A 26413-nucleotide genomic window follows, 5' to 3' on the forward strand; every position below is an offset into this window, starting at 1 on the left:
GCGCGGCGCTGGCGCTCGGCCGCCGCCAGCTGCTGCTCTCGTACGGATTTGGGTCCCGTGCATCCGCTTTCAGACTTTCGCGAGGAACCGAGGAGAGACTTGCGGACGCAGCCCGGTCGGAGTTGGGCGTTTTCTCTTCGTGTGTTTGGCTGGTTTTTACCCTGGTCTCTGCCGATCCCCCATCGTGAGCCCTGCTAAGGAACCAAACCATGAACTTGGGGCTGACAGGACCGCTTAACCCTTTGCAACCAGGTAATGCAGCCCCAGGGGCGCGGCTCCCTAGCTCACCGCCTGCGCTCGGAAGGGAGGCGGCCGGGTCGGGGGTCTTTGTTGCGGCAGCCGGGCCCGCGGGCAGGGGGGGCAGGGGCGGGGGCCCCGNTCTGACGCGCCCGGGCCCCCCTTGGTCACCCCTCCTCCCTCTGCCCTCCCTCCTTCCCTCCCTCCCTGCGCGGCCCAGTCGCCCGCCTTTGTACTTTACTCCGTGGGCCGGCCGGCCAGCCTCGGCCGGGGAGCGGCAGCGCGGTCCTGCCCGGGAGGGCTGGGGGTCCGCCGCCGGCCTGGTGCCTCCTGTCCCGAGGGGCTCCGGCTGACCGGGGCCCGCACCCGCTCGGGCTGGAGACCGTGGAGCGGCGTGGCCATACCACGCCAAGGTCGGGATCTTGGCCCGCGCGCGGTGCCCAGGGAAGCCAAAGGAGGTCTGGGCTCGGGATCGGCGGCAGTGGCTGAAAGAACTCGCGCTTAAGTTTCGAGCAGGCTTTCGTTTCTTGTTGGGAAGTCCCTCTTCCCGAGGTGCGGTTGCGGAGGGCTCCCCGGGCTCTGCGGCCGGAGGGAACGAGGGTGGCCCTCGAACCCGAGCGGCCGCGTCCCACCCGCGTCTGCACGGAATGCTTTTATTCGTTGTCTCATGCTCCGCGCCCTTTCCTCCAATCTGTTTGACTTACTAACTTTTCTCTAAACACCAACTACAGCCTCTAGTAATTTTTTGTATTAAAAAAAAATCTACCTCCCCCCCCCCCCTTAAAAAGCAGACAAGAGGAGAGAGCTTTGTTTTTCTATCATTTTTAAATGCAGCCACTTCCCGCCCTCACCTTCCCAAAACCGAGCCACGGGGATGAAACGAAATGGGTAAAATCTAGAAATCCTTAGCATGTAAAGGTACCCCTGTGTTTAAAAAAAAAAAAAAAAAAGAAGAAGGGAAAGCTCCACTCGCCTCCCAACTCTTGCTGACCATATTTCTATTAGACATTCCTATTGAAAAAAAAAAATGAAAATAAAACAAAAAAAATCAGCCAGGAAAATAGCCCAGGGAATGCAAGGAATTGCAGACTTTTTCCCTAAAACCCATGAAAAAGAAAACGTCCTAAAGATTAAGACCCAAGGAGCCAGATAATTTGCACAAATGCTTGAAAGGCGGAAGTAGAATTTGGAAAGTTCATGGAGGAAGTGTAAAGAATTTTCTTGTAGTTTCCAGTTTAGACTTTGGCTCTTTTGACTCTTTTCTGACTTGTCAGGAGAGTGGTCCGCCATAGTTTCCACCACCTGGGTGGGAGAAAGAAGGGATCCAGAATCCTTTTACGATTAGCCAACGTCCCATTGCAGTCATTTTCTTTGGGGTGGTTTTCTGCAGAGGCCTTTTTGAGAGGGCCCCTTCTCCAGTTGTAAGAGCTTATGGCATGTTTCAGAAAATTAAAGGGCTCAGAAAGCTTTTATTAGAAGGCACGCTCCTAAGCCTCTCCGAATATCCTGTCAGACTTATTTCCTTAATAACTTACTGGTTGGCATCGTAATAATCACATCCTCTAAGTTCGCTTCAGATAGAAGGATCCCTTAGCCGCCTCCTGGAGAATAGGATGTGTTGTGGAGCCCAGTGGAGCCTACAAAGGCGGCAGCCCCAAGGAGGTGTTTCAGACAACCAAAAGGCCTTTTCACCTGCAGCTCACTCCTATTTGATCTCCCTCTCTCATACACATATGCACGCACATCCCAAGTGCAAATAAAAACTCAATCTGGAGCCATTTCCTTTCCTTACCCGTGTTTTCTGCATTTGGGGTGCAGTCGTTTGTTTTTCCTCTTTCTTTGGGCCAATTAGACTCCTCTTAATAAGCAATCCCCATATCTGCAAGGATTAGTTCAGTTTTAAAATGATTTCATTAATGAGCTTTTTTTTCCTTTGAAATAGATCAGCTGGAGTTTTTTTTTTTTTTCAGACGTGAATTTAGCAGAGCCCTTCCACTTTGAACTAAGAGATGCTTTTTTCGTTCCAGAATGGTGAAATACTCTTATCTCTGAGTTTTTAGCAGGAGAAACTCACGTTCCTAGAAATCTCACTTGGTATCACAATGTAACCAACCACATTCTTCCTGTCATTTTTGCCTTTATAACAGTCTTCTTGATTTGTTTAATGGATATCCTCTTTCCCTCCCCATGCCACACTTTTTTTGGCGGCTTATTTNCTCCCCATGCCACACTTTTTTTGGCGGCTTATTTTTATGAAAAGCTATTATCATATACAATTTAATGTTATTACCTTTAAGATGTCAGGAAGGCCTTTGGCATGTTTTTTATTCATGCAAAAATTTTTTAAAAAGCTATCTAGAATTTATTTTAAGCTGTTCATGCATAAATGTATATGCAGTCCAACACTTGTTTTACTCATCGATTCCTTTTTTCCCTTGATCCATTAATTTTCTCTGAACCACCCTTACAGGATAGAAGGAAAAGAAAGGGGAAAAATCCTCATAATAAAAATATTTTATGTCTTTCTCTATCACTTGCATCGAGAACTAGAACATGTTCCCCAGATATACACAAGAATATCTCTTTTTCATCAACATAACACAGAAGGGCTAAATTGAGTATCTTCTTTGTCCCTAAAAGCCAGCCCCAGAGTCAGAATATGCTATACTTCAAATATACCCTCCCCCATTTCTTATAGTTCCCTCTATATTTATTCAACATTCTATGCTTTGCTTTGTCAAAACACGCTTCTCTATGTATAGAGTGTGAAAGACAAGTGATTTACAAGGGTTGCATAGCAAAAACAGCATAGACACAACATAGCCATTGTAACTTTAACTGCAGATCCATTTTCAAATTATAGAGCGGGGATGCCGGTTTTCAATTGAATTGTTTAAATTTTCAAGAAGTTCTAGAAATATTCCGTGCTTCTGCAACATTGCACCATTCCCTCCAAACCAACTTTGTGTTTATTTTTCAGCGCATGAGTGTGTAATTTACATTGGCTTTACTCTTGCTGTTTAAACAGGCTTATTTCACTTTCCTCAAGCCAGTGTAATAATTAGCAGACACAATTTCTGGAAAATGGAAAGGATGATAATGCTGATGATATGCATAGTGTCGGGTTGTGGGCCAGGTCAGCTGGCTTCTGTTTTGACCCCAAGGTCATCCTGGTTACTAGAAAGAACAGGGATCTTGGGGTCATCGGATGAATCTTTACATTAATTTCTGGAAGTGCTAGTCAACACTTTTTAGTGAGAAAAGGCTTAGCGTTAAATAATAGGCATTTCTGGTTTGTGAAAGAAAATTGAAAAATAGGCATGTCTGCACGTATCAAGGGAAAAAAAAAAGTACCATTTCCAAAATAATGATCTGTCAACGAAATTGCAAAATCATTATGTGAATGAGCTGAATTGCTTTGTGTATCATCTCATAGAAATATGTTTTGCACAGATAATATGTCTAATAAGGACACGTTTTTTAAAATCAGATTTTTCCCCCAGCACATAGCTGCACTGCAGGTCCGTCTCATGCAGTCAAACAGCACCACCTTATGGACGGTTGGGGGAATTGCTGCTCTCCCTGTCAGGCTTTTCTAAAAACGCAGTGAATTGATTTAAAATCATGGTAGTGATGATGCTGATGACAATATCAATGACCATAATAACATTTTTCCCCCTTTCTTATTTTTCAGGCATCAGATGCCAGCTCTGAGAAACTCTTCAATACTGTTATTGTAAACAAAGGTAAGACACCTGAATTCGGAGCCATGGCTTGTTTTGGTTTTTGTCTCGTTGTCATTGCCTAGGAAGTCAGAGTGAAAAACAAATGGTCTTTCTTTTTTTTCATTCCGAAGCCACTGTTCATATTTTGTGTTTTTGCTGGAGACAGAATCTGTATGTTTCTGTGACGTATGAAACAACAGTTTAACAGAATACACCGAATCCTTATTTAACTTGGTTTGACTAAGAAATCACTGCTATCTCTGTGACTTTAATTGAACGTAGGAAGCGGTAATGGAGAATAATAGTTCTCAAAATGCCTTAACTTTATTGTTACTTATCAACTACCCAGCAGTCAGAGACCTATAAATAGCTGATTTGTTCTGCTGCAGACTCTTAATAACCAGTGGGCATTTAGTATGCACAGTATTATGGTCATAAACCAAGCCTAACTCTGCTGTGGGCTTTCTGGAAAGTTAATAAACGAGCAAGAGGGCAAAATTTAAATATGTGCTTTCCCATTAATTTCTTCCAAACTGCAATACGGACTAAGAGAGGCTAAGATGTAACAGTACATAAAGGGAAAACTTCTCTTCAATCATCGCCGATAGGTTTCTGGGCAGTTTTCATTTGTAGCAGTGTTGTTGGAAATAATGAAATGTAAGGGAGTCTCTAATCACTGGCAATACCAAGGTGTATAATTTGAAAGGTATAAATTATATAAACCGTTCGATTTTTTCCTCTTCACCGTAGAACCTGATTGAGGTGCTGGCTCGGTAATTGCTAAATAAAGGTGTGCTTTCTCTGGTAATCTCAGTTGTGTTGTTCCGTGGAAGATTCTTGGTAACTCTTGAACAGAGTTGGGCCTTCCTTCGTAAAGGGGAGACATTTGAAACCCCTTCGGCATTCTGCAGTCCGCCTTGGCTAGCATTTTTGCTAACTGGTTAGTGAGACACATTTCCAAGTGCAGTTATTTTGAGCTCCCGGATTATTTTAGAATTTGAACCAACTGCAATTTTAAATAGTACACAATGTTTAGAGTTCCCTTGAGGTGTATGTGCCTGTGTGACTGCTGTTACTCCCGGAATTATTGTCACATTGAATTTTTATCTTTTTTATTGCATGATGGAGTATTCCAGTTTTATATTTCATCATATTTTTTGATGGACTGAAGTTTGTATCAATTTGTTATCCATAATGCTAAAAGCCCAATAAAAGTAGATGCGTGCTCATCTGTAAAAACGCCTAATTGTTTATTGCTCATTTTGATGAGGGGAGAGGATGGGGTAGATGCTGGTGGATCTGAGTGAGAGAAGGGGGGAGGAGGAGGAGGAGGAGACGAAGCAGGACAGGTCCCGAAAGGAGGTCTTCGGTGTTTCAGGGACCACTGGTCCCCTTCCCCCCACCCCCCACCTCCGGCCCCAAGCCGCCCCTCTTTCTTCTGCTCAGTGACTCTAAAAAGCTCTGGAATGTCTTTCCGCTCTCTGGGATCAGCCCTAGAGTGGGAGCTGGCCCATGGGACGTGCGTTCAGGCCCTCGCTGCCCTCACCGAGCTGAAAGGCTCTCTTCAGGGAGGTTGAAGGGTGATTGATGACAGTCCCGCCCCGCAGCCCCGACTCCCCCACTTCTGCCCCCCTTCCCTTTCCAATCACACGTTTCCCACATTCTTATTTTTGTTTACTTACAGAGTGTGATTTGTGGCATGTCCTTGGTTGTGAATAGTCACCCCCCTGACAGGGTGCCTTTCTTCGGAGCTGCTTTTCTGGGGGTGGTTTAGTTGCCTTGAGAGGATTAAAGTTTCTTTGTGTACACTAAAATCAACATAGGCTTTTTCTAAGCTTTGCTTGGGAAACCATACACAAATAAGCATTTTAGTTGATGGCAGATTATTCCTTTGCCCCTTATTTCCATCAAAATGGCCTTTCTTTTCTCCTCCAGAGTTTCCCTTAATGCCTTATGCTAATGCCTGTTGGTAACATGAATGACAAGAGAGGCATCAATGCAAATCCAGGTGCGGCAAAGTCGACTGACTGGTCCCCAGCCCCCGCCCTCCCCCTGGAGAGAAGGAGATTAGGGGGGCGGGAGAGGGGGGAAAGCATGGGGACAGTTTTGTTAAGGGGATTAGTATTCAGACTGCTAAATATCAGGAAAACAACTTCAAAAAGCGAGTCATTGTATAGTGATAATGTCAATAATTGCTTCAAGACAGGTGCACGGAGGCTCGATATGTGCTTGTGGTTTTTGCTCTTGTTTTTACTCCGGGTAGTGGCAGGGTTTACTGGATGGATGGTTGACAAGGCCTTCAAGGAACTGTCAGCTTCATGCACGTCAAGTTCAAGTTGCCCTGCAAGGCGGCCGGCTTGCTTGTGAGTCAGGTCTCCCGTCTCTGTCCAGTATTCTTAGCCAAGAGCAATAAAAAACATTGTAAGAAAGGGCAAATTTCTACCAGGTGACACAGACTACCGGCAAAATCTTCAAGGCCTCAGCTTATGGAAGAGCCTGGCAAGAGTGCAGGGAAGCTGACACGTGTATGCCTTCACTTCCAGATGTTTGAAAGCTACCTATCACCTCTCCCTCCCGGGAGTCCCACAGTGCTCTGGCCTTAGAGAAGCGTGGCCTTAAGCTGCTGGTGAGATTATGCTGCTGAGCCTGGTGGCCGGCAGATTTGGTCCATAAAATTTCGCCATGGGAGGGCAGTGCTAATCTCACAAGCTGATTGTGGGGGGGTTCTGGGTGTTGGGGGGGTGGTGCGCACAGCTTTGGTGTGGGGCTGGGCAGTCTGGGGACAAAGCTCCGGCGGAAGCTTTGTCCCCAGGGGCCATGACTCAAGTCCTATCAGTCTGTGAGCTTCAGTAAGCCATTTCGCCTCGTTAGGTGAGAATTTTCAACCATAGCAAAACCTCCCTGTCTGGTGGGGATAAAACAATGAGTCGGGAAGGGGGAGGGGCTAAGAGTAGGTACAGGGCGCTTCCGCCCGTGGATTTTATTTTGACTTTTGTTATATTGTATAGAGTCTGTCCAGTTTAATAGAGAACTAGTAACGTGCTTGTGTTTAGGTGATCCGAATCATTGCTTTCTTCTGATGCCTTTAATTTCCCATTGTAAAACAAATTAATCAGACAGTTGCTTGTACACGCCACACGCCCAGTGAGAGCCGACCGTGTCAGAAGAGGTGGGGAGGTGAGCCTCCAAATTGCAGGTTGTAGGGCTGTAGACATTTAAAAAAAAAAAAGGAGTTTAACTTTAATCAAGGTCGTGGTTGCTTTATTTAATCTTTATGTGTTTAAATGTTTACAGGATGTTCATGTGAATTTTATGAATCCTTCTGTCTTTGTGACTCAGCCATCTGCCAAAGAAAAAATTAATTTTCCCAGGGAGACAGACATACGCAGAGAGAGACTGACTAACTTCTTGTCTGTATTTAGTTGGTCGAACTGCTATAGGAGTAACAGGATTCCTAGCCTAAATTCTGGACTATGGATCCTTCAAAGGAACCCTGCGGTCAACCCAGAGTCTCCAGCCAGTGTTTATTACCCTTTCCTACCCACTTAGGTCCTTCTCCTTGGGGGTTTTGCCACTTTGCCATATAGTCAGAAATGCAGAAAATGAGGACTTGGCTGTACGTGACCATCTGGCCAAGATGGTTAATCTCTTTCAAACTCTGAAAGCGCTCCGAGGCTGATCTACGCGAGGAGGAAAGAAGCCAAGAAGGGAAGGCCTGCTTGGGAGTCAGGTGTTCTCTGGAGCCCTGTGTTTATGGGACACCAGCCCTGCTGTGGGTCCCCGTTCCAAGTTAGGGGAAGAGAAAAGGCCCGGAATCGCTGCCCCTTCTGGCCCTGGAGTCCTCTTTTCCAGGATCTAGCCTGCAACCAAGGCAGATAGAGCAGACGAGAGGTGGCCGTGAGGTGGTTTCACCGCACGACTTGCTCACCCCTTCTTTCCTTTACCTTTGTCTCCCATTGTAATGTTGGGCCTTCCAGGGGAAGCCCACCGCCGTCCCCATCCACCCCCTCAGCTACCTGTCAGAGAGCTGGGCCCAGCCTAATGGACGTCTTTGAAGTTCTAGAATGGAGGATGGTCCAGGTGGGGATGAGGCCCTGGATCCTGTGCTCCGTCCTGCTGTGAGCACCCAGACTCTACCGAGATGTGACGGTCAGAGGAGCACCTACCCAGCCTCCTCCGTAGGAACCCACCCCTGACCCCAGGTCAGCCATGGGCAGTTCTGGTGGACACCGGCCCACGGTGACAAGCACCAAATGGAACACTGGGGCCCCCTTGAGCGCTCTCTGACCAGAGCTGCTCTCCTTTTCCAGGCCCTGCCAGACTAATGGACACACAGCCCGTGCTTGGGGTTGATTTTGCGCTGAGGGTTTTTAGGGGATACAGATGAGGTCGGAGCCTTGAAGTTCGTGGGGCCTTTGGGTATTTTTGGTAGTGTGGTTTTATCAGCAGCATAGAAAGATAACCTGTCTAAAAAGATTGGTGGAGATCTGAGAAGATGAGGTGAGAAAAAAGTTACTGGAGATCAATTCTGCTCGGTGTGAGAGGCTCAGTAACTGGGCACCTAATAAATTCTTTAATGGTGACGAGCTCACCTCATTCATTATGTTTAGACGTAAAAGGGGAATTCTTTGGTTTGGTGACCAAAAAAGTAAGAAAGAGTTCTATTCCCTCCGGGGCCACCATGGGCTCTTATGAAAAACCCATTCCCTAACATAATCCTCTGCTTTATTTTTTGAGTGAAAACAATCCAGTTGACCAGGGGAGAGCTCTCTTGAAAAAGAACAAATGGATGTCGAGTTTGAAACCCAGTTACAATGAACATACGGAGACCATCTTATAATTCCTTGTGGTGTCTTGGGTTCAGTTGTAAGGACGACGTGACAGAAAGGACATTCCCCGTGTGCAGAGGAGTAAACTGAGCCAATTTCAGTCTCTGTGAATTAGTTGCATTTTTATAGTGTCTTAAATCCTAGATAGGGACACACTGTCCCTTTTTCTTTCTCTGGACCTTCTTTGTACTGTTTCAGAGCAATTTCTTGGGTCTTTAGGAGATAGAGATATCTGATGTGTGGAAAATTAAATACTATTATTGAAGGGTAATTGGTGCTTGATTCAGACAAAGGAGTTATGAGTAGTTGGGGTCCTCCTCTCCCCCACACTGCAAATCGCAGGCAATCAGCTCCTTTTGTTATGGAAATGGCCCTTCCTATAGGAGCCAGACTCTCACATTACAGAATTTGTTGTATAGAATTATTCCTTGAAAATACTTGGAAACAGGTGCCTTCTCCGGCTGAGTGTGAAACCAACCAGTAAAGGCCTAAAAATATTCCACGTCGTAAAGTGTTTTCCTCTGGATGTTTTTCCATTACCTGTTGACTGGTCTTCCCTTTGACCTCTGCATGGATGAGGATGGTGGGGAAATCCTGGGCAAATATTAGGTCCCGTCCCTGGAGTTTGAGGGAAGGGGTCGAAGATATTCTGAACATGCGTATTGGTCTTGATGGTGGTTTTGGAGAACTTTGACAGTGAGGCCGCTCTTCCAGATGAAAAGTAGGCCAGATCCCCGGATCCCACGCACCCCCGTGAGCTGGAGCGGATCACAGCATAAGAGATCCCTCGCTTTCAGTCAGGTGATCAAACTCCACTCTGTTTACTTTGGAGCCCACTAAAAATCTCTTCGCTTACTTCATCGAATTGATTGCTGCTGTTCTCTGAAAGAACTTTCTCCATCCTTGGCAATACTGGCCAAAAAAGCTTGAATGCTGACCAGCCCCTCCCTTCGGTCCATTCATATTTAGTGCTTTGTTTAGCCAACGCTGTGGTATTTGGTTGTCTCAGAAGGTAAAACACACTCGTAGGAAACTGTTGGGATAAAAAAACATCAAGTCAGTTCTGGAGAGTATACGAGGAGAGCAGTTCTGTGACAAAGGGCCTCCTCGCTAGTAACACTTTCAAGAAGAGGGGTCAGCTCCGGGCCTGGAGACTTGCCCGCACGCAGGAAGCCTGTGGCCATCCCATGGCCTCTGGATTATTTCTAGTTTCTGACAACTGCAGAAAAATGTTGTTTTCTCTGAAAATGTATGTTTATTTAACTAGGTTTCTTTTTGCCTCACAATCTGGATTCTATTCAGTCAGTTACCACTCCAATTAACTAACAATTATTTAACATTAACAGTAATTACAGACGCCAGTTAAGCGCCTACAGATGTCAACTGTTAGCTTTGTACCTAATCACTCAATGAAATGGAGAAAGTTCAACAAACATCAATTAGCCAAGCAATTAGTATGAGTTAGGAAAGAGCATGTTATCATGTGTGAGCTGATTCAATTTATTTTATTTTGGCAGTAAAACACACACAGGCAAGCGGCAGTAAGTTCCTCAGATAAGATAAAACGCTATTGTTTTGAAGCTTACATAAGAATTCTTTCCTTTCCTGTGCATAAGTCAAATACACTCTTGCCTGGAATTTATTTAACAAACAAAATTTGTCTCAATTACTCAGAAAGCCCAGCAATGCTCGGGCTCAGGAAGCAACTTTGGTGAATTATGAATCAGGCAAATATACCGTATAAGGATATGTCAGAAATTTCAGTGGCGAGATGATTGATTCCCACTCGAGTAGTGTCCTCTGTGCATTTCGGATTCTTCCAGGGTCATTCCTAAACCTGTGGTGGAGTGAGTACAACAGTGATGTTATTAATTTCATGGTGCCTGACTTCCCGCTTGGCTGGCGCAAGCACCAAAGTCTTTCACCTTCTCGCCCGGCCTGTGCTTTAAAAAAGTGGAAAGGGCTCTCAGTTGCAGACCTACTTTGTGAATCCACCAAAGACATTCTGGCTCTTGATTCTGAGGTTTCAGCACCACTCCTCCCACCCCCACCCCATAAACTTGACTTCCATCCACTGGCTGAGCTTGCCTGGACGCACTGGGACAGTGCATTCCAAGGCCTGCTTGTGCAAGGTGGCCCGGAAGTTGGTGTTTGGAGATTCATTTTACCTCCAAGTGGAAAGCTGGCCATAGAGGGTGCGCCTCTGGTTCGCCTCCTAGAAATGATTTCTTACTAACTCGTGAAGCCTGTGGATAGGCGTGGAAGGAGCCAGGCTTTCGTGGGGTGCCCTGTCAGGTCATTGTGGGCATTGTGAGTGGAATTTTCCATTCGAGCAAACCTCACAGCATTAACTGAATCCCAGAACTGAAAAATAACTATTCTGCCTCATGTAGCTTAGGGTGCGGAGCCCCTGTGTCCCAAGTGCTTTTTTGCTGTGACCGTTGTTACCAGCGTACAGCAGTACATAACATGGTGGACCATCCTGGCTCGTTCTTGAGGGACGTCTTTGCCCATCAATTCAGAGGGTCTCTGACCGTCCGCTTCTGCTGCTCACGCTCAGGGGCTCACAAGATTCAATGTCAGCTGCAGACCAGCTGCGGTCCTCCTGGTCTTTATTCTGGGACCTGGGCCAAAATGGCAGCCCCCGTCGTGCCAATGGCTGGTTCTCTTGGTCGAGGGAGAAGAGTAGAGACAGAACCCTAGAATGCCTCTCCAAGTTTCAGCTTGGAGCTAGTGTGTGGCATTTCTGGCCTCCTCTCTGGCCCGCACAGGTCCCCAGGGCTTCCTCCACCATGCTGTCCTGAGGTACCTTATGTCCCCTGGACATGGGTAGGAACCTGCCCTCAATGGGGGAGGGGCCCCCGCAGGCCTTCCCGGCGGCCCAGGGTGTCCACCAGCCTGCCAGCACCCAGGTGCACCTCGTCATATGGTCTCAACTTGGGGTGTCTCTGATGTCCTTCCCTTGAATAAGACCATCTTCCCCCACGTTTCTACTCCCCCTGCCCACTCCTGTGCCAATCCACGGACTGATCTGTACTTTCAGCCAGATTTTATTAGAAGTGACTTAGGGTTTTCAAGCAGGGGCATTTCCCTAGCAACGGATGACAGAAGCACGAGGCCTAAATCTGCTCGGAGGCGGGAGGGGGCCTGTTAATAAGGAGGAGTGTTCTGTGGGCGCTCAAATCTTCTCTGACCCTCATAAACCTTGTCTTATAAAGGAGGAGGTTGAGAGCACATCATTGCTTTTTGTAAGAGTCCTTTTGAAGAGGGAAATGTCTCAAGTGTGCCTGTTAATAGACTGATGTGGGAGGCGGTTATATTTGGATGCCTTTAAAAGCCACTTGGAAAACATTTTCCCCCTCTTATCTATCACCTTTCACATCTCTCAGCAGAGTAACACTAAAACCTAATTTTAGCCAAGATTACATCATGTGCTCATTATCTGTTTATGGCCAGGAAAGGCTTTTCCATAGTAAAGCTCCTCTCACGGAAAGCCCAGCCACGTCATTCCTCTTGTTTCCTATCAATTTGTGATTTTCCAAGTGTCGAGGGTCCTCTGCTAGACTTTTTGGGCTCATCTCCCAGGCCTTCTTGATTCATGAACTTTACCCATAAGCTCGGTTTTCTCCTGAAATCGGATTTGTCAGCCGTTAAGTGAATGACGTCAGCGTTGCTTCCTTCAGTGGGCTGGAGTGGAAGCCGTATTGGAATTAGTCCTTTCGTTCAACGCTGACCCTGCAACAGGCTCAGGAGACCCAGCAGTGAACGGGTCACATGAGACCCACGACCCCAATAGCAAGAGCTTAGACATATTTTACAACTTAAAAAGAGACTTTCTAGATGGCACAATTGGAAAGATGCCACTAAACTAATTAAGACCAAAAAAAATAATAATGATAATAACCTTAAGACTTTCTTAGGAGGAAAGGGCGATCTAAGATGAGCCCTTAAGGGTCAGCAGAAGGTGTCACCCTTTCAGAGAGGGCACAGATTGGCTGACTTGTGTTAGACTAAAACCTACCCCTTTGAGTATTCTGTTTTCAAAATCGATCCTATTGTTACATTAGTTAAGCCATTGCAAAGATTTAGGGGAGCATTGTAAAGTTCTGGATATTGCCTATCAGGGCCATTTCCCCCCCATATTTTCTCATTTAGATTCCACTGTTTAAATCTTTGCCCCATCAGCATATTGCGGAGGGGGTCCCAGAGTCAGCACTGCTTTTATAGTCAAGGAAGCACCAGCCTCAAGCCGGAGTCTGGCTACTTATAACCATCTGACTTGGTTTTCTCATTGGTAACGTGAGAAAGTTGGATGGACTCCAAGATCCCTTCTAGGTCTAAAGGCCAAAGTTTGCTTCGCAGTGTTCTAGGTCTTTTCAGAGTCTAAGGCTTGTGGAAAGGGCGTACGTTTCCCAAGAGTGCTGTGAATGACATTGTGGACACTCATATTTGAAAGGAGTGGTGCCTGGTGGCCAATACTGGGACTTCAGTCACCAACTTGTGAGCAAGAACAGGGCAGACTAAACCTCTCTCCTGTTCAGGAGACTCTGTCTCTGAGACAGATCTTAGAGGTAAGAGGGGGTTGAAGCTGGGGCGGGGGGGCGCGGTAAGGAAGAGGGGAAAGGGGTGAGGGTGAGCTTGCTACAGTTTGAATACCAGCTGGTAGGTATTCCCTTCCAGAAGAAGAATGCCATTAAGGGTCCTCCACTGGTCTGCATCTCGAGTGGCCAAACAAGAGGTGTTTCGTCTGCTGCAGTAAATGTTTGTATAAAGAACTTCGGTGCCGGGTTCCTTCGTACTTGACTTCTCAAGGGGAGTGGCTGACCATTTCCAGGGGTTGCTGCGGGTGGATGAGGGGAGAGGCAGGGGTTAGCTCCCAGAGCAAGGCCCTGCCTTAGAGCATCCCAGGGGCAAGCTGCCAGGTGGCTTCTCTTTCCAGGAGTGACTCATTTTACCAGCGTGAAGTGAAAAGGGGCTTGGATGGACCATTCTGGATAAGGGAGGGAATGTCACCACCTCATCGTTTGTCTTCAGCTGTCAGCAAACTCTGGCCCACCAGAGCTCTGCTTCCTCAGAAGTTCGTCCAGGCCTTTTGGACTGAAGCAGTCCTGCTTCCTGCTTCTCTTTTGCTAGAAGACGGTGATCGTATCGACCTCATTTGTTCAGCGAGCACACTTGCTGTTTGCTGGATTTTAGCTTGATCCCACTAGACCTGTGAATGGGCATAAGGAGGAGCTGCGTTCATTTTATTGTCACCAGATCCCTCGTGTGTCACTTAGGAGTATTGTCTCCCTCACGTTCGGAGACTGAGAACTGTAGAAATGAAGAATGTCTCCAGTGACTGCTGAGGGTCTTAGAGACTAATTTCCTGGATTGGAAGCAGGGACATGGCTGCTATGGGCTCTGGTCAAATATTCATTCGATTCTAAACTAAATTTTGTGGTTTTGGTTATGGCAGCTGGCCATAGGGCCACATCGCCCTGGATAGTGGCCTCTTCCCAAGACCTGAGACATCGAATCAATTTGTCCTCTACTCCCACGGGAAGGAGAAGCTCCTGACTTAAATAGGCAGCTTGGGGGCGGCTGGTCAGAGGCTGGCTGCCCATTGCCAGTGTGGCCTCACCGGCCACAGGTAGCCGATCTCTGCCCAAAACCCCGTGCCCCATGTGCGGCGGGGGGCCTCACCCCCAGATCACGCTGCATCTTGGGCTGGCGCCTGGGTTCAGCCCACTTCCTTCTCAGGGCCCCTCTGGCCGGAGGGAAGACAGCTCTGACGCCTCCTCCTCCTGTCTTAGCTCCAGGACAAACTTGAAAACTGCCTACTCTGAGGGTTTTCTGGCATTTTAAAAGTTGAGGCCGACTTTCTGAGCCTTCTCAGCATCCTGCCATGTATCTTATCTTATTCAAATATCCTAATTGCCACTCGGGCTTCTCAGCTGCACATCATCCCAGCACCTAACTGACAAAATAGACCTTCACCTGAGGGCCTCATTATGCTTCCTGCCTGTGCATCAGGCCAAAAATACCTCCACAATACCTGCTCGACATCCTGGGCTTCCAAGTGACAAACAAATAATTGGGTGAAACAAACGCGGGCGCACAGGGGAGTCGGCCGCGGTAACTCTCCGGCACTGCCTGGTTCATGTCAGAGCAGATCTTTGAACAGTGGCTTGTGCTGACACCAGAGAATGACAGCTTTGGAAATGGCATGCTAGTTACCGCTGCCGGTGCGGCCTCTCATGTAGACCGTGACAAGCAGCTGTCATTTCCATGCAGGTGAACAGCTGACATCCCGCAGCGGGGAGGGCGGGCGGCAGGCAGGCGGCTCTGTTTGGAGGGCAGGTAAGGCTGGACCGTGGAGAGAAGCTTCTCGAGCACTGGCAACCATTAGCATTTGTGGTGAAGGTTGGCCTTAAAACACATACACACATGCACGCACGTGCACACACGCATCCTCAGGTCTTCCCTGTGACTCCTTTGGAACTCATCGAAGAAAGGGTGGCAGAAACAGTGTCAGCTCTTTGAGGACAGCACCAAGGTCATGCTGCCGGTGCAGTGCCCAGCCCGGTGTGGTTCAAGATTTCACTTAAAGAACGTGTGCGGTCCCACCCTACGCCCTCCTCATCCTTTTGATGTGTCACGGATTGGGTCTTCAGACCCAGGACTTAGTTTACAGAATATGGAAAGGCAGGGTCTCTGCTGACAGGGCACTCACTAAAAAGGAGTGGATTGGATGGAATTCAGGTACAGTACCCGGGTCCAGACCCGTGGTTCTCCAAGGGTGGTCCCTGGACCAGCACTACCAACATCCCCTTGAGTAGTGGTTCGACATGCAGCCTCCTGTAGAACTGGAAACTCCAAGGGGCGTGGCCCAGCGGTCTGTTTTGAACGAGTTTGCAGGTGATTCTTGGCAGTGAGGTTTTTGTAAATGCTCAGGTGACCCACAGAATTGCTCAGGGAAATCCATACTCGTATTGAACAGGGAATAGGTCTCTTCATTGTTGGGCAGCCTTTCTATTTGTTTATCTTTAATATCAGAGGCACCAGATCTGTTGAAAGTAACACTGTGGGCTCTGCCCTTGGAGTCACTTGTGCTCTTGTCATGGATTTGCAACCTTAGCCTCTCGCCTGGGGAATGGCCTCCTTGTGTGCAGAGTGGCTGGCAGATGCCAGCCTTGCAGTGAGGGCTGTGTTATCAAGGGAAACTCTCTTGATATAATGGGGTTTGGAATCATGACCTTGGGCCAGTGTTCTGCTGTAACCAGCCAAGCTAACTTGCTCAACCACTTCTCAAAGACAAACAATTCTATCCAGTTCCTGGTTGGCAGGTGCCGCCTCCCAGATGCCCACCTGCCACCTGGATGAAGAGTTATCACAACACACACACACAAACTCGGTAGATGTGCCGTGATTACCAGTAACTGTTTGGTAAACAAAGAACTGTGTGAGTTCTTTATTAAACTACAACAGCCCGGATCATAGAATTAATAGACAACGATGTTCTGAAATCTGTTTTCCTTTCTGTGCAAAATATTGTAAAGTTTTAAGGCTATAAAGTTATATCTGCTACATTGGATTTTCTCCCCAAAATGTGATACCCTAAGAGGTTTTCAGCCAGTCACCTAAATATGAAAGCTTTTTTAGATGTCCTTGGAGAACAGACATCTTCCAGGACTAGCTGTGTTTGGATAGCAATTCTCAGACCTTAGCCTGTCTCAGAGTTGTCTGGAGGGCTTGTGAAGGCACGGACTCTTGGGTCTCCCCACACCAGAGTTCCTTAAGCATAGAGAACATCAGAATGAACCCCCACGTATGCCTGTTATATACAACGGCATATTTATCAGGATTCTGCCACAATGGTTTTTAGGTGATAAGGATAGATAGGTGATAAGGATAGATAAGGCAGTATATGGCCTCTTTCCTTTAATGGCGCATTTTAAAGCACTTGTCAGGTATCTTGTCATTTTACCTCTACATACTTAGCACACAAGTTTTTAAAAAATTCTTTTCTTGCCTCGCCACATTCTGTTGTCAGACCAACAAAGTACAGTGGTTCTGCAAAGAGAAACACCCATTCTCAACGCCATCTCCCCAGTTGTCCCCCAAGTGTCATTTTACGTGATCTGTTCCCAGCGGGGTACAAACCAGGGTCACGTATGACCTGTCTCGGTCTAGAGCCATCCACCTCTCCCCAGCCTCCCGTTTTTTTCAAGTCAGTGACTTGTTGCAAAAACCAGGTCAACTGTTTGTACACTGTTCCCCATTCTGGAAGCCCTCGTGGCATCATTTAGTTTATGGCTCTGTCCCTCATACTTCCTGTAAATGGAAGTGGGCCCTAGAGCTTTGAGTAGATTCGGGTCAGGCTTGTAGGCAAGGAAACTCCATAGGCAATGTGGTAAGCCTCGCGTTGCCTCACATCCGGGTAACCACAACGTCTGGATGGCTAAGTTTCAGTGATGCCAAGATCGTTCAGTCAGCTTGGGTTGTGGTAGCCTGACCCCTGCATGGCCAAGTTCCCCATCATTCTCTTTCATCTAATAGCATTATCCACCGACGGTCCTTGCCCGATCCACTGTTTCATTAGCAATGGCAAAAGGTGGCCTTTCTTCCAACCCTCCTCATGTATTGACTGAAAGTCTCTGAACAGCGGAGCTTTACCTCATCAGCTAGAGCTCTCGGGTGACCCTCAGATATAATCAAAGGAAGAGCAAGGTAAATGCTTAATTCTTCCCTTTTAGTTGCAAGTTATCAGAGCAAGAGGTGATGTCCTACCAGGTGTTTTATTAATATGCCCGTAACCACCTGTATTTGCATTTTTCTTACAAGAGACTTAACCATGTTTTGAATTCACTGAGCATTTTTCTTACTGCGGTTTGTGGTTGTCGATGGAAGAGACACAATGTCTGAAAATTAGAACTCTAGGGAGTTTATACACGAAGGTGTGTGCATTTAAAGTCATCCCTGCCCTTCGAAGCTTGGCTTACATATCACATCCTACAGGAGGCCTTCCCTCTTCCCCAAGATTCGGACACTCTGTGCGTTGCGCTTCTTTCTAGAGTTGTAAGTGCAGTCTTCCCCATTTTGAATCTGCCCAGCACCCTCCCCACGGTGACCAGCCCGGTGCTTTAAATACACGAGGGCTCCATTTCTGTTCGTTGAACCAAAGGGAATGAAAATGTAATATCCTCAAACTTACTTAAACCTTGGAAATGACGTTATAACCGGGAGTCTAAGTGCCTTGATTAAAGAAAGTAGGGAAACGTTAACATCTTACTAGCTCTAATCAACTCATTTGGCATTATCGGATAATTGGATGAGCCCAACTGGGTATCTTCCAGGAAAGGAATAGGAGGCCGCCCCCATAAATCGCATACCTGTAGTGTGCCAGGGTTTTTCATATGCTGCCTCGTTTAATTTATCCGGTAGCCTAGCCAGGTAGGTATTTTCCCTGCGAGAAAATCGTCCCACGACTGGTAAGTGACAGCCAGTTCTTATGACCTGGCCGCCCGGCCACACATCTTTTCTACTGGGCCAGCCCAGCCTACAGCCGGGGAGCCTTTGGCTTAACCAACTACAAAATGCCTCCTGTCCACTACACAGTTTCCCATTGAGCCTGAACTCTCTCTGGTCGATTTGGGACAAGACGCTGATTATGCGGTCCCGGAGAGGTTGGGGGCCACAGAGCAGGGAACGGCCTGACTTCTAGCGGAGGCCACACACATCAAGCCGCTTACTTTTCTGGAAGATGGAGTGTTCTACTCAAACTTAAACCTCCCGCCACAAACCCGGATTTTATGTATTTATGGAATCAGAAGGTTACATTGCTGATTAATAGAAATTAAACTGGAACAGTGGTTAAGGAATTTCAAGCGATGGGACAGCAGTTGTGCTTGTAAATCTTCGCGAATCTGTTGAAACTGTTGGTTCTTTGACAGTTTGGAGCTTATCGGTTTATTTTCTACAGCGCCCTTGGGCAGGGCACAGGTCTGCAGGTGGCAGGGAGAGGAAGCAGGCCGCCGAGCAGGAAGGCCCTCATCCCTGCTTGGGCCGTTTCGCTTGTTCCTTATGAAGCCCGATAGCCCACTCTGAGCTTTCTGGTGGCAGCTGAGCAAGAAATCTCTGCTGTTCCTCCCTGTTCTGCGAAACCTTTTTCTGGAAGAGCCTCAAACCTTCACCCGGCCGGCCACTCATGTCTGCTGCCGATCTCTGCCTCTGATTGCCCATCAGCCTCCTGGGCAGTCATGCCTTTTGGGGCAGAGCATCTCTTTGAACCACTTTTTGTCTTCGAAAAATGCCACCTGGAGGTATTTGGACCCTCGATACACTTATTTTTTTTTTTTAAGTATCCTTTAGCACTACTCACTCGCCACAGTACTCTGCCACTTCTGGTTGCTGAGTGCCAACCACACCGACTGGCTAGTCGCCTTATTTCCTCCATTCCTGCCCCTGGGCTGCTAAGTGTTCTGGAAGAAAACTGCGGAGCTGGTGGCTGTGTATATTTGCACTCTCCAACCTCAGCTGAACTCGGAGAGCATCCAGACTGGTCCCCTGCCCACTGTTCCTTTCCTTCAGTGGTCGGCCCTCCCCTGCTTGCTTCCCCCTCTGCTCCCATGCTGGGGGGACAGAGGGCATCGGCCAGGGACCAGCCCCTGTTTCCTCTTCCAGACTCAGAAGGTCTCTTTCTCTTGCCCCAGAGGAAGCTGGGTCTCTTGCCTCCTTCCCTGGCTGGCCTCTGTCTGTCAGTCTGGCTCCTCCTGTCCACCTCCTGGTCTTTGCTCCCCAACCAAGCCTTTCCCTTTCTACCGGCTCTTTAGCTCCTTCAGCCTCTGAAGGATCCTGAGCTTAAGAGACAAACAGCAGCATTGACAACAAAAATACAAACAACAGATCTCGCCATCCTTCTTCTTCAGGAGCTTAAATAAGCCTCTTTGCATCTGGTTAAACGTCTGACTCTTGGTTTCTGCTCAGGTCTTGATCTCCGGGTCGTGGGAGCGAGCCCCAAGGTATAGAGTCTGCTTGAGATTCTCTCTCCCTCTCCCTGTGCCACACCCGCTCCTGTGTGCTCTCTCTCTGTCTCTCTCAAGTAAATAGATAAATCTTTAAAACAAAAAACAGGCCTTTTTGATGTCTTTCCCTCATTCCCCTCCCGCCTTCCTGCAAAATACTTTGCATTCATATCTCTTTTGAGTGATCCTTAAGGTGACCAGATAACTTACTGTCCAGACTGGGGGACACTGTTGCAAGAGAAACAGATTGCTGTTAATAATTACTTTGGGACAACAGGCCCAACCCTGGACTGCCTGGGCAAACGGGGTGTACGATCCTCCTAGCAGTAATTCAGGTCCTTTCAGTTACTAAAGTGCCTTAATCCACGAGTCATGGGAGCGAATATTTATTGAGTCCTCACTGTGCGCCAGGCTTTGTTCTGATCACTTTACAGGGATTAACTCACAGAGCCCTCACAGCACCCTTTCGAGGTAGATAGTATTAACACCATTTTGACTGAGCACGTCACCCCAAGGTTCTCCACCTCATTCAGCACCCTTTCCTCACTCCTAGCTGTACCAGCCCCCAGAGGTCAGGCCGTCCTGGACCCTCTGAGGTGTGAGCAGAGTTTCCCAAATTTCTATCGAATTGTGAGGAAGGTACAGTGTAAACAAGAGTATCACCTTCTAAAGGAAGTATTTGTTCAGGGTTGCATAGCTCTGAAGGGCTCCTTAAGAGTAGTGAATACTTAATCCTTTTCTCAAATAGCCAGTGGGGCTCTGGTTAGAGCACACGGGGATTACCCTATACCGTATTATTCTCCAAAATCCAAATTCCATCAATAAACCAGTGGAGAAGCCAGTCACACCCCACAAGGTGAAATGCTGAGGTGTTCTCCTGCTAGGTTTTCTCACCTCACTGATTTCTTACTCCTGGAGGTAATTTAGGATGGTGTCACTTAAGAGCTGGAGTCAGCTTGGGGACCGGCTCTTAAGCCACGAAGTTTTCGACCTCACCTAGGAAATGGCGCTCCGTCTTACACCACACAGTACAGGCGTCGCTGAGCTCAGGCCTCCCCCCAGTCTCTAGCCCGGTGTCCTGGCTCTCCCCTCCCCTTTCTGCCCCTCTCTGGCTAAGCAGCAGTCGGAAAGCCTTTCCTGCCAAAATCTGAATCATTACCCCATGGAGTTTATTACAGGCAGATCCAAAGTTCAACACGAAGCCCTTTTTTTTTTTTTTTTTTAATTTTTAAACGCCATCAGGCTGACAGGGGGATTTATTGAAACCTAAACTTATTTTGTTTGCTGTCAGATTCACAAGACTCAAGAGTTTGAGGAAGTGGTAAGTACTCCCGCTGCCTCAGGGAACATTAAGAGTAGGACAGTCAAGTCATTCATGCTGGGCTCAAAGTCACAAGTCACCCCAGGTCAATCTGTTGGGATGATGTGGGGAAGGAAGAAAGTGGCTGTTCCTCCCGCGGGACAGAGCTGTCCCAGAGCTTTGCAGCTGTCTTCCCTCGGAGTATCTGCCCTTCATGTTTCTGCAGAGGGTTGTGAAGGGGAATGGGGTTGTTTGGATCTTTTTATTGTTTGGGTTTTTTAATACTTATCCTCCCCCCCAACCCCCCCCCTCCACAATCCTTCTCTCAGCCTGGTCTCTGTCTCCTGTCCTCATCCTCACCACCATACTTCATCCAAGAGGAATCCCGTCTCTCTTCTATTTCGCACCAACTTTGGGACCCACCTCAGCATCTCTGTCGGGCTTTTAGTAGCTGAGGGATTCCTTGTCAGGGCTTTCCAACCCAGCACCTTCTCGAGGCAACACCGCTCACTGCTCCACTGAGAAAAGCTTGGCGTTAAGAGCTTCCCAATTCCAGGGAAATCGGTTCAAGCTCACAGTGCTGGAGTAGAAGGGATACCCCGTGTCAGGTGAGGTTGTGGAGAAATCCCTCGTGCCTGATAAAAGTGAAGGAGTCTTTAATAAGAGAGGTCGGCAAAGGAGTGCTGTTGAACTCACGTGCAAGTACAAGGAAGACCGCTGTTAGACCTCTCCAGTCTCATTTTGCCTGTAAATCTGGACACTTTCAGTTGAAAACTAAAGCCACTTATACTTTTCAGTCTCAGAGGTTTCTTAAACCTTGAGTTATCTAAAAATAGTAACAGTACCATTTGCTGAGTCCCAGGTATATGCCGACTGGGGGACCTTGATCAGTATGCGTGCTGACGGGTACAAGATCCCCACAAGGCTGGTAGTATCTCTCTTCTGCAGATGCTCAGAGAGACTACCTGCCACATGACTGACACGTGGTGGAGCCACGGGAATCCATTCGGGAATCCATCCGCCCACGGCTCAGATGCTTGTGTGCCTGCCTATCTCGGGCATTGTGCTAGGGACGATAGCCAGGGACGTGGCATTGCTCCCCCCAGCTCCTGGTTTCCTGAAGGGGCACCCAGATGGTGACTCTAGGACCTACTTTCTTTCTCGCTTTAACTTTTCCTCCAAATTTTTTCAATTTTTTTTTTTTATGTTGCAAAATCGTAAGCTTACAGAAACATTGAAGGAAGAGTACGTTGAATACCCCATGTACCTTTCGTGTAGATTCACTGATTCTTAACATTTCACCACATTTGCTTTATCTCCTTTTTTTTTCTTTTTTGGCTAAATCATGTCAAAGTTAAAGGTGTAAAAATACTTCAGTATTCGTTTCCTGCATTGTTCTACATAACTTTGGCGGCATTACCACACCTAAGAAAGTTAACTATAGTTTTATCTAAAGTTCAGTATGACTGTTTCTGAAGTGTTTGGGGTGTGTCTCCATGTGCTTGTGTTTGGTGGGCTTTTCTTTTTCTTTTCTGTAATCCAATCAGGGTCACACATTTCGTCGATCTCTTTCTTTAGCGTCTTAAAACCGAATATAGAACTCCATCCCATCCTCACCCCCACGCACACCTTTTCAAAATTTTTAATGACATCGACTTTTTGGAGCGCCCAGACTGGTTGTCTTGTAGGATACCCTCCACCATGAATTTCCTCATACTGGCATTTGACCTGTCACCCGGTCACTTTTTAAATTAATAAATGATCCTGTTTTCTGTCTTCGTCCCCCTCACTTTAACTGATGACTCCAGTGTACCTAGTCACTTGTTTGGGGTACTTGGAAGTAGCTGCCTTGGGAAGAGGCCACATGTGCAAAATAACGAGGCATTTGTAGACAACATGTTCATCGTGTTTGAAATGCTGTCATCATGACTTACGTGAGTTTTTGGAGCTCTGGATTCCATTGCAACTTTAGGACTCTCCCCTCCACACACACACACACCCCTTTTTTTCAGAGATTAATTTGTAGTTGCCAGTAGCCCTGGAACTGGCAGACTGCTTAAGGCATAATCTTTTCATTAAAAAAGGATTTAACTAATTATACTTGACTAATCAAGCTGACAGGTTAATTGATAAGGAAAGTGGGACTCAGGACCCTTAAGATGGGAGTGAGTGTCCGTTAAATTTAAATCATTATGATGTCCATGGAAACAGCATTCTTGGCGACAATTTTGTAAAATTTTGTGTATGTGTATCCCTTAACAAACCAAAATAGACCTTTCAGATTCTTAAAAGATCTGTAAAGTCGTTGTGCATTTCAGATCCAGACTGTTGTGAATCTTAAGGAGACTTAAAGTGTCCGGTCCTTAAATGTTGTCTTATTTTTTATTTTTGAAAACCCAGCGGGCATGGACATGTGTTCTCTTGTAACTTAGCTTTTACAAACTAACTTTTCATTTCAGTTTATGTGTTATGTTTCATTTGTGCTAACAGAAATTGGAATGCTGACCAAAACCAGTAATTGGATGACAGGAGGTCCGAATTCGAAGTAGGAATGTCCCGAAGTGGGGGAGGTGAGGCTAGGAGTTGAGAACAGATTACTTGAATCCCCTGCAACGGGCGATACTTTATATAAACCACTTTTCCCTCCTCTACCCTTAGTCATGCTAACAAGGACAATTTTCCTTTTGGAACCCTTGCCTGAGGCTCCTGTGTTCATACACATGCACGTTAAAGAGAACATGTTGGCACCTTTGCGTTCAAAGTTTCATAGTTAAGCTGGGAGACCTCAAATAGGCCCCCCAAAGACCTTGAAGATGGGGCATCGATCTCCATGGGCACCTGGAGGCTCGGAGAGGCAGAAAAGGCTGCCCAGGGCCAGGGGGCTGGCAGATGGCACACCTGGGTTTGGCAGAAGACCCTGGAGCCCGCATGCTTACCTACTCTGTTGAAGGGGTCAGACACACAGCAGGTGTTCCGGGTGTGCTGTATAAGGCCCTCACACAAACCGCTGTGGGACATTTAAAGGAAATAAAAGGCTCAGATTTTCCCCCCAGAGAAACTGTGTTTTAATTTACCTTCCTGAGTGGTAAGGAAGAATACTCCTGCAGCCCCACTTTTATTTGTATCTTCAATACCGGAAACTTCTCTCATGCGTTCAGGTTTTGTCTACAGGTCATTGGCTGCATGTAAAATTGAGGTGTTAGGAGCCATTACGTAGAAAAAAAAAATCTCAGAAATAAAGATCAGACACCCCTGAAACTAACGTGTTGTTTATAGACCTTCTAAGTATATACTTAGGCACTTCTTTTATAAAGGGAAAAGTACCTGTGATTTCGGAGGTGAATATATTTTTGGGTATTTTCAGATGTTTTCATATGGGCTTATATCAGAGATTTGATTCCATATTTGATTTATAACCCTGTGGGTATAGAATGCTGGTATCATAACTGGATTCTCTGTGTATAGTAAGCTTAACAAAAGCAAACTAACGTGAGAAGTAAACCATCGGTCTATTTTTTTGGAAGGAAGAGAGGTTGCATTTCCGTCTTGAAATTCTTTGTTAGGCCCTAAAGTGGTGGCATACCACTAAACCGTGATTGATAGGATTTAATCTAGATGGATCATTTCAAGAACCCCGTGCATTAAACAATTTATCACCTCCATTACGAGATGCACCATTGACTTATTAATATTTTTGGAGGGTAAGGACTGAAAAATACTACTGTGTTAAACTGCTATGTTGATTGCAAGACACAACTGTATTTCAGAAACATTAACATGTATGTTGGGGGGTGACAATGGGGAGAATAATGTCTTAGAAATGAAGAAATATGGTACATACATGTAGCGTATTATATCACATTTTATCATTTGTCTACTCAAACCATGATTTACAGATCTTTAGACAAAGAGAGCAAAGAGGTCGAGCCTTTTAGTAAGAGAAATGACCTTCCCTCCAAGACTTAGACCAAATTAAATTGGACTTGGGAAATGGTTTACCCTTTTCCTCTAGGGTAAAATCTTCCTGGGAGGGAGTGCTCTGGCAGAACACGAGGAGAGACCCGTCGTCAGCACCTTGAAAGCCTATTTGAAATGTCATCAGCTTGGAACATTCCACTGGCAATGACTGTCACACCCCATTTTAAAAGGATGCCTTGGGTAGAATGGAGATGATAGTGGCAGGCCCTTAATCATTTTTAATAAGAGCAACCATTTAATAGAATTATGTTGTAAAAATGAATGAGATTTGGGAACGACTCTGTAGTCCCCGTGCTCTATCGTGACTGTCAGCACCAAATGCATTTTTATTCTGCCAACTGCCTGAGGATTTTCCATTTGGCAGACCTGCATGGCGAATGATAAAACAGTGGCATTCCACAAGAGGCCTAAATCTGTTGCTGGTGGGGATCGATATCTCTGAGTGAAGAGCTTTGTGATTTGAGCCAAGACCTTGGGTGGAAGTTGAGGTTCTTCTGTGTGTTTGGTGGTTTGGTGTCAGTGGTGCAGGTAGAGAGTTTGAAAGCTCGGAAGTAGCCCCATTGCCCCCACTGGAGATTAAGAGCCAAGTTTAACAAACCTATTCGGTGCTTCTCTTCATTATACTCAACTCTTTAAATAAATGTGGGGGAAGGAAGGGACGCGGCCAGGTTGTCAGGATTTGTCAGGTTCAATTTTAGGAGGTGAATTCAGAGATTTTTTTTTTTACATGTTAAGAAAGGAGGAGAAAGGTGATGGAAGATAGTTAACACCTGAAGTGCCTCTTCTGAACCCTTCGGACGATTTTTAGAGACAAGTGTGCTCGTTAGAAACCCGTATTTACATTCTCATAAGGGAAATATTCCAAGGAACAATTTGGTATCTTACTACGCAAAATTTTGAATGAAAAATAGCATTTCTTTAGAAATAATTACATTATCGATACCTATCCTATTATTTGAATTAGTTAGTTGCTATGTGGGAATATACTAAACTTTTAAACATTCTGTCATGTGTATATAGTCTGGTTTTTAGTGTGTTGACATTTCCTATCAAAATGGTATATGATGTTGGCCTTCTCAAATTTCTGTGTCTTAAAATACTAACAGTAGGAAGAAAATAAAGAGGCAGGGACACAAACTCTGTGAGCAAAAATACCATGGTACAAATGGAACCTTCTATACCACTGTATCCCAGAAATTTTGAGAAGATAAAATCTTAAGTGTCAGGAAATCCAGAGGCCCTGTCCGGCTTATTGCTGCCGGAGCACCCCAAGACCCTTTCACCCCCCAGTTTAGAGGATCATGCTGTCAAGTCAGAGAGGCTTAAACACAAGAGCAT

At 46.5% G+C, this 26413-nt stretch overlaps 1 protein-coding gene across 1 annotated transcript in view; it reads left to right on the forward strand.

The window, feature by feature from the left end:
• AUTS2 (activator of transcription and developmental regulator AUTS2) overlaps positions 1-26413 on the forward strand; it is a 1158739-nt gene that overhangs the window by 1071811 nt on the left and 60515 nt on the right. The window contains 1 exon segment of the mRNA XM_034670021.1: positions 3932-3983. Coding sequence (XP_034525912.1) covers positions 3932-3983 — 52 coding nt within the window.

Source organism: Ailuropoda melanoleuca, chromosome 10, assembly GCF_002007445.2.
Source record: "Ailuropoda melanoleuca isolate Jingjing chromosome 10, ASM200744v2, whole genome shotgun sequence".
Lineage (NCBI taxonomy): Eukaryota > Metazoa > Chordata > Mammalia > Carnivora > Ursidae > Ailuropoda > Ailuropoda melanoleuca.